At 62.5% G+C, this 8,095-nt stretch overlaps 1 protein-coding gene across 1 annotated transcript in view; it reads right to left on the minus strand.

Moving 5' to 3' along the window:
- Positions 1 to 7,847, minus strand: part of BAZ2A (bromodomain adjacent to zinc finger domain 2A) — a gene marked incomplete in the record, with an annotated part of 23,631 nt that extends 15,784 nt beyond the window's left edge. The window contains 13 exon segments of the mRNA XM_074530705.1: positions 959 to 1,051; positions 2,303 to 2,363; positions 2,448 to 2,693; positions 3,295 to 3,480; positions 4,732 to 4,803; positions 4,806 to 4,898; positions 5,427 to 5,472; positions 5,474 to 5,725; positions 5,728 to 5,817; positions 5,819 to 6,016; positions 6,018 to 6,025; positions 7,711 to 7,766; positions 7,768 to 7,847. Coding sequence (XP_074386806.1) covers positions 959 to 1,051; positions 2,303 to 2,363; positions 2,448 to 2,693; positions 3,295 to 3,480; positions 4,732 to 4,803; positions 4,806 to 4,898; positions 5,427 to 5,472; positions 5,474 to 5,725; positions 5,728 to 5,817; positions 5,819 to 6,016; positions 6,018 to 6,025; positions 7,711 to 7,766; positions 7,768 to 7,847 — 1,481 coding nt within the window.
- Between the last annotated feature and the right edge of the window lie 248 nt (positions 7,848 to 8,095).

Consider the following 8,095-nt stretch of genomic DNA (forward strand, 5'->3'; position numbering starts at 1 on the left):
TCCCAAAATATTCAAAATACCCCAAATGTCTCCAAATACCCCAAATTTCCAAAATACCCCAAATATTCTAAATATCCCAATTCCCCCAAATGCCCCAAAATATCCCAAATACCCCAAACATTCTAAATATCCCAAATCTCCCAAAATATTCCAAACACCCAAAACATCCCAAAGACCCCAAATATTCTAAATATCCCAAATCCCCAAAAGTCCCAAATGTCTCCAAATACCCCAAATGTCCAAAATACCCCAAATATTCTAAATATCCCAAATCCCCCAAATGCCCCAAAATATCCCAAATACCCCAAATATTCTAAATGTCTCAAATTCCCCAAAATATTCCAAACACCCAAAATATCCCAAACACCCAAAATATCCCAAAGACCCCAAATATTTTAAATGTCCCAAATCCCCCAAAAGTCCCAAATGTCTCCAAATACCCCAAATGTCCAAAATACCCCAAATATTCTAAATATCCCAAATCCCCAAATGCCCCCAAAATATCCCAAATACCCCAGACATTCTAAATGTCCCAAATTCCCCAAAATATTCCAAACACCCAAAATATCCCAAAGACCCCAAATCCCCCAAAAATATCCCAAATATTCTAAATATCCCAAATCCCCCAAATGCCCCAAAAATATCCCAAATACCCTAAACATTCTAAATGTCCCAAATTCCCCAAATGGCCCAAAATATCCCAAATACCCCAAATATCCCAAATCCCCCCAAAGTACCAAATGTCTCCAAATACCCCAAATGTCCAAATACCCCAAATATTCCAAATATCCCAAATCCCCCAAATTCCCCAAAATATCCCAAATACCCCAAGTACCCCAAATGTCCAAAATACCCCAAATATTCTAAATATCCCAAATCCCCCCAAAATATCCCAAATACCCCAAACATTCTCAACCATTTGGTGTCCCCAGGGGCGGTACCTTGATGACCTCCGGGGAATTGCTTCATCCTCTTCCCGCAGGGGCCGTAGTACCAGGTCTCACCCTGCCAGCGATGGTTCCCCTTCTTGATCCGCACCTCCCGCCTCCACCTGGGCACGGCAGCGTCACCCGGGGCCGTGGGGCACCGTGGGGAGGGGACAGGACCGAGGGGACAGAGCAGTGGGAGGGGTCGGGGATGGGGACAGGATGGGAAAGGGATGGAGAGAGGGGGAGGATGGGAAAGGGGTGGGGACAGGGGCAGGATGGGGAGGGGATGGGGACACGAGGGGGACAGGATGGGGATGGTTTCAGGAGCAGGATGGTGGCAAGGGGCCGTAGTTTTAGGGGCAGAATGGGGACAGGATGGGGAAAATTTCAGGAGCAGGATGGTGGGGAAGGGGACAGTAGTTTTAGGGGCAGGACAGGGACACAAAGGGGACAGGATGGGGATGGTTTCAGGAGCAGGATGGTGAGAAGGGGATGTAGTTTTGGTAGTTTTTGAGGCAGGATGGGAGGGGACAGTGCCGGGGACAGAGCAGTGGGAGGGGTCGGGGATGGGGACAGGATGGGAAAGGGATGGAGAGAGGGGGAGGATGGGAAAGGGGTGGGGACAGGAGCGGGATGGGGAAGGGATGGGGACACGAGGGGGACACGATGGGGACACGAGGGGGAAAATTTCAGGAGCAGGATGGTGGCAAGGGGCCGTAGTTTTAGGGGCACAATGGGGACAGGATGGGAAAATTCCAGGAGCAGGATGGTGGGAAAGGGACGGTAGTTTTAGGGGCAGGATAGGGACAGGATGGGGAGGGGATGGGACACGAGGGGGACAGGATGGGGACACGATGGGGATAATTTCAGGAGCAGGATGGTGGGAAGGGGACGGTAGTTTTAGGGGCAGGATAGGGACACAAAGGGGACAGGATGGGGATGGTTTCAGGAGCAGGACGGTGAGAAGGGGATGTAGTTTTGGTAGTTTTTGAGGCAGGATGGGAGGGGACAGTGCCGGGGACAGAGCAGTGGGAGGGGTCGGGGTTGGGGACAGGATGGGAAAGGGATGGAGAGAGGGGGAGGATGGGAAAGGGGTGGGGACAGGAGCAGGATGGGGACACGAGGGGGACAGGATGGGGACACGATGGGGATAATTTCAGGAGCAGGATGGTGGCAAGGGGATGTAGTTTCGGTAGTTTTTTGAGGCAGGATGAGGAGAGGACAGCGTCGGGGACAGAGCAGTGGGGCAGGGACGGCGGGGGGGGGACAGGAAGAAGAGGATGGAAAGGGAAAAGGGTCGGGGGCAGAACGGCCAGAGGGGGACAGGAACGGGACAGGGGAAAGGGAACAGGCTCGGGGGCCACCCCACGTACCCGTGCTGCAGCGGGAAGCGCACCTCCTCCTGCGTGGCGATGCGCCGCCGAGGGACATCACCTGCGGGGAGGGGACACAGGGGACGATGGGCCGGCGGCCGGGGGGCACCGAGGGGCTCAGCCCGGGGCTGGGGGGCGGCCACACCTGCCCCCGAGGCGCTCAGCAGGGCCGGCTCCTCGCTCTCCCCCTCTCCTGGCGCGGCCGAAGTCTCCGGGCAGCTGTCGGCAGCCTCCTCCTCCTCCTCCTCCTCCTCTTCTTCCTCCTCCTCCTCCTCCTCCTCCTCGTCAGCAGACGGGGCCGGCGAGTCCGGCTCCAGCGGAGGGTCGAGCTCCAGGGACCCCGAGTCCCGCAGCCCCGCGTGGTCGCCGCTCTTCAGCTCGCCGTTGTCGCCTGAGGAGCCAAGGTCAGGAACGTCACCGGACACGTCACCGGGGCCGCGGGTCCCCCTCCCTCCCTGCGCTGCCCGGGGGCCTCGCCGGTGCCGCCGAGACCCTCACGGTGCATCCCTGGTGGGGAACGAGACCCCCATCTCCGTGGGGCTCACGGTGGGGAACGAAATCCCCATCTCCATGGGGCTCACGGTGCATCCCTCGTGGGGAACCGGGTCGGTGGGGTGACCCCCGTGGGGAACCGGGTCGGTGGGGTGACCCCCGTGGGGAACCGGGGCCGGTGGGGGTGACCCCCGTGGGGCACATGATGCAGCCTCCATGGAGAACGAGACCCCCATCCACGTGGGCCTCACAGTGCATCCCCTCGTGGGGAACGAGATCGGTGGGGTGACCCCTGTGGGGCTCACGGTGGGGAACGGGGCCGGTGGGGTGACCCCCGTTGGGCTCACGAGGCAATGGGGGGCTCACGAGGCATCCCTGGTAGGGAACGAGACCCCCATCCCCGTGGGGCTCACGAGGCATCCCTCGCGGGGAATGGGGCCGGTGGGGTGACCCCTGGTGATCCCTCGTGGGGTGATCCCGGGGTGGGGGGCAGCACGTACCGGGCAGGGCTGGCGGCGAGCCGGGGCCCTGGAGCAGCGGGGCGGGCGAGGGGCTGGCGGGCAGCAGGCTGAAGGGGCCGGCGTGCAGTGGGGGGCTGGCGGCCAGGTCGGGGGGCTCCTCCAAGGGGGATTTGTCGCTCACCAGCTGCGAGTCGTCCATCGCGTACAAATCGCCCGTGCCGGGGTCTGGGGAGGGGGGCGAGCACCAGGGTTGGGGGCGCACGGAGCAACATCTCCGCTCAAGGGGGAATGGGGGCGTGTGTGGAGCGGATGGAAAGGCTCCGGCAGCAGAGGGGTTAAAAGGGGTTTGGGTACCCTCCTCCCCCCCCTCCCCAGCTCCGCCTCCTCCTCCTCCTCCTCTGGGAAGCGGAGGAGCCCAAAATGGCCGTGGCGATGCTCAGCGGCGCGGAAGTTCAGGCGCTGAGTAACCGCCTCGTCACGGAGCTGGGAAGGACGGGAAGGAAAAGCCGGCAGCGAGCCGGGGACGCGGGCCCGCCCCTGCCTCGGGAGAGCGCCGGGGGCAGCGCAGCATCCCACGGCCACAGCATCCCCACGGTCACCAACACATCCCCACGGCCACCACATCTCCAGCACCGCATCCCCACGGCCACCAACACATCCCCACGGCCACTGCAGCTTCCCCACGGCCACAGCATCCCCATGGCCACCACATCTCCACCACCCCATCCCCACGGCCACTGCATCTCACTGCCACATCCCTGTGGCCACCACCGCAGCATCCCACGGCCACCACCCCCATCTTCATGGCCACCACCCCATCCCCACAGCCAGCACAGCATCCCCACGGCCACCGCAGCATCCCCATGGCCACCAACACATCCCCATGGCCACCCCATCTTCATGGCCACCACCCCATCCCCGCAGCCAGCACAGCATCCCCACGGCCAGCACAGCATCCCCACGGCCACCACCTCATCCCCACGGCCACAGCATCGCCACCGCCACATCCCCACGGCCATCAACCCATCCCCATGGCCACCACCCCCATTTTCATGGCCACCACCCCATCCCCGCAGCCAGCACAGCATCCCCACAGCCACTGCAGCATCCCCACGGCCATCAACCCATCCCCATGGCCACTGCCACATCCCCACAGCCACGGCATCCCCACCAACACATGCCCCACGGCCACCGCAGCATCCCCATGGCTACAGCATCCTCACGGCCACCACTGCATCGCCAGGGCCACCAACACATCCCCCACCACCACAGCATCTCCACTGCCCCTTCCCCATGGCCACCACAGCATCTTCACGGTCTCCACCCCATCCCCACGGCCACCACATCTCCACCACCCCATCGCCATCCCCACGGCCACTGCAGCATCCCCACCACCCCATCCCCAAGTGGGGACCGACAAGAGCTGGCACTGCTTCCCACCCAGGGCATGGTTGTGCCCCCCTTGACATCCCCTACCTCTGGCCAGGGACTCGAAGGGCTCCAGGGGATCCTCGCTGAGGATGTGGGTGTCCTCCAGCCGTGGGCCATGGGTGATGCCTCCCCCAGGCACCCGCTGGCCCCCTCCGGCCCCAGTGACCCCGTGCCAGCAGCTGTGGCCCCGTTGTAGCTGCAGATCTTCAGGTCTGAAGGGAGCAATCGACCAAAAACAGAGCCTGAGATGTGATGGGGACAGAGCTGGGGGCGATCCCCACTTGCTGTTGGTCACTGTGGTGGGACACCCAGCCCTCCATGGCATGGCATGGTGACACCCAGCCTGGTTTTATGAGATCCCAACACCTCCTCCAAGCTGTGACCAACCAAATCCCATCCAGGACACTGGGCAGGCGGGTCAGAGCAGCTGGGATTCCCCAAGAATACAATGCCCCATCTCCACCAGGATCCACCACCCACCTTCCAGGGCCCCAGAGCCACATCCCAGAGCTCTGCCAGCCCTCAGGGCTCCTACCTGGCATGGCGTGGTGACACCCAGCCTGGTTTTATGAAATCCCAACACCTCCTCCAAGCTGTGACCAGCCAAATCCCATCCAGGCCACTGGGCAGGCGGGTCAGAGCAGCTGGGATTCCCCAAGAACACGATGCCCATCTCCACCAGGATCCACCACCCACCCAGGACTGCATCCCAGAGCTCTGCCAGCCCTCAGGGCTCCTACCTGGCTGCGCCTCCTCCAGCTCCTGGCTGCCCACCAGCCCCACCCCCGTTCTCCGTGATGGTGCTGCTGGTGTTGGTGGTGCTGGGCATCTCTTTGGCTGCACCCTCAGCATCTCCCTGGCTGGGCTCTGGCTCGTTTGGGAAGGGCTGCGTGTCCGAGTTCAGCACAGACGAGGACTGACCCGTGGTGTAGAACCCCTCAGGCCCATTCTGCATCAACTCAAAGCTCTGCTCGTGGAAGGACTCGTAGAGCTCCTGCGAGTCAAAGCTCAGCCCCATGGGCCCCGTTGTGGTGCCGTTTGCCCCACAGCTCCTGGCCCGCTTGCCCGCAGGTTGGTGCCGTGCCCGGGGGGCGAGGCCGGCCGGGACCCCCCGGCCACGCCGTTGAGGGGGGAACTGTCCGAGGTTGGGAGGGCCTCCCCCGTCCTTGAGGCCACCAGCAGCAGCACCGGCGGGTGTGTAGGGGGAGTAGTCCCACAGGCAGTCGTAGGGGCGGAGGGGCTGGGCCCCGGCGGCAGCGGAGCCGGGGGAGAAGGTCCCTGAAGTACCGGGGTGGGATACAGTAGAGAAGCCATTGACATTCATGCCCCCCGTTCAGACCTGAGGGAGGAAGCACAGGGAGCTCAGGGGTCTCTCCAGTGGGTTTAAGGATGGATCAATGGCCAGGCGGGGCAGCTGCCAAAACCCTGCTGGTGTCCCCCTTCTCCATGGCTGGAGAGAACGGGGGGAGCTGCACGGTCCCCATTTGCCAAACCGGCTCTGCCATGGCACCGGGCCAAGCACCGTGGGGTCTCTCCAATGGGTTTCAGGATGGATCAAAGGCCAGGCAGGGCAGCTGCCAAAACCTTGCTGGTGTCCCCTAACCCTCCCTATGCATGGAGAGAAGCAGGGAGGGAGGGATGGGGGGGAGCTGCACAATCCCTGTTTGCCAAATTAGCTGTGCCAGCAGCAGGCTGAGCACCGTGGGGTCTCTCCAGTGTGAGGATGGATCAATGGCCAGGCAGGGCAGCTGCCAAAACCTTCCTGGTGTCCCCTAACCCTCCCTATGCATGGAGAGAAGCAGCGAGGGAGGGATGGGGGAGATGCACAATCCCCATTTGCCAAACTGGCTCTGCCACAGCACCAGGCTGAACGTCATGGGGTCTCTCCAGTGGGGTTGAGGATGGATCAATGGCCAGGCAGGGCAGCTGCCAAAGCCCTGCTGGTGTCCCCCCTCCCCATGCCTGGAGAAAAGGGGGAGAGCTGCACAATCCCTGTTTGCCAAATTGGCTGTGCCAGCACCAGGCTGAGGGCTGCAAGGGTCTCTCCAGTGGGGCTGAGGATGGATCAATGACCAGGCAGGGCAGCTGCCAAAGCCCTGCTGGTGTCCCCCTTCTCCATGGCTGGAGAGAAGCAGGGAGGGAGGGAAGGGGGGGGGTTCACGGTCCCCGTTTGCCAAACCGAGCACCGCAGGACGCCGGGGATTAGCCGAGCTTGGCAGGGCTGTGCCGGATCAGCTGAGCGGCCAAATCCACGCACGCCCCGGGGCTGGCATGGCCGCTTTTCTAGGCCAAGGCGGCGGCAGGGAGACACAGATCCCGGCCCTGGCCCCCCGTGCTGGAGCTGCTGCTGGCCATGGCCCCTCCAGCCCTCTGTCCCTGCAGCCACCCCATCCCTGCAGCCCCTCTATCCCTGCATCTCCTCTGGCCCCACAGCCCCTCCATCCCTGTGTCCCCTCCATGCCCGTGTCCCCTCTGCCCCCACAGCCACCCCATCTCTCTGTCCCTGCAGCCATCCCATCCCTCTGTCCCCTGTCCCTGCAGCCATCCCATTCCTCTGTCCCTTCAGCCCCTCTATCTCTCTGTCCCCTTTGGTCCCACGGTCACCCCATCCCTGTGTCCCCTCTGTGCCTGCAGCCCTCTCATCCCTGTGTCCCCTCTGGCCCTTCTATCCCTGTGTCCCCTTTGTCCCCACAGCCCCTCCATCCCTCTGTCCCTGCAGCCCTCTCATCCCTGTGACCCCTCTGTCTCTGCAGCCCCTCCATCCCTGTGTCACCTCCAGCCCCACGACCACTCCATCCCTGCAGCCCCTCTATTCCTATGTCCTCTCTGTCCCTACAGCCCCTCCATCCTTGTGTTCCCTGTCCCTGCAGTCCTCCCATCCCTCTGTGCCTTCCATCCCTCTGTCCCTGCAGCCCCTCTGTGTCCCCTCTGTCCCTGCAGCCCCTCCATCCCTGTGTCCCCTCCATGCCCGTGTCCCCTCTGCCCCCACAGCCACCCCACCCCTGTCCCCATGGGCTCACTCACTTTTCCCTTGCTGGGGGAAGCCGAGCGTGGAGCTGTGGGCGAAGGGGGAGTCCCCCTGAGGCAGGCGTGGGTTTCGGTCCTGAGGCAGCGGGTGCAGAGGAAAGGCCAGTGAAGTTCAGGTGGTTGTTTGTTTCCATTTCTGCTCGGGGGGGACAAGATGGGGTCAGTCACTGGGGTGGGCTGGGGTGGCCAGTGTGGTGACCCTCCCACCACTGACCCTCCCTTTGTGCTCCCCAGCCTGGGGAGGGTGACAAGTGACACTGAAGCCCCCCAGGACTGAGATGCCACCTGGCCCAGGCCCAGCCACCCCAGCTGGACGAGCTGCCACCCTGCCTGAGCACAGCCTGTCACCCCAGGGACAGCCATCACCAAGGTGTGACCACTG

The sequence above is a fragment of the Zonotrichia albicollis genome, chromosome 33 (assembly GCF_047830755.1).
Source record: "Zonotrichia albicollis isolate bZonAlb1 chromosome 33, bZonAlb1.hap1, whole genome shotgun sequence".
NCBI lineage: Eukaryota > Metazoa > Chordata > Aves > Passeriformes > Passerellidae > Zonotrichia > Zonotrichia albicollis.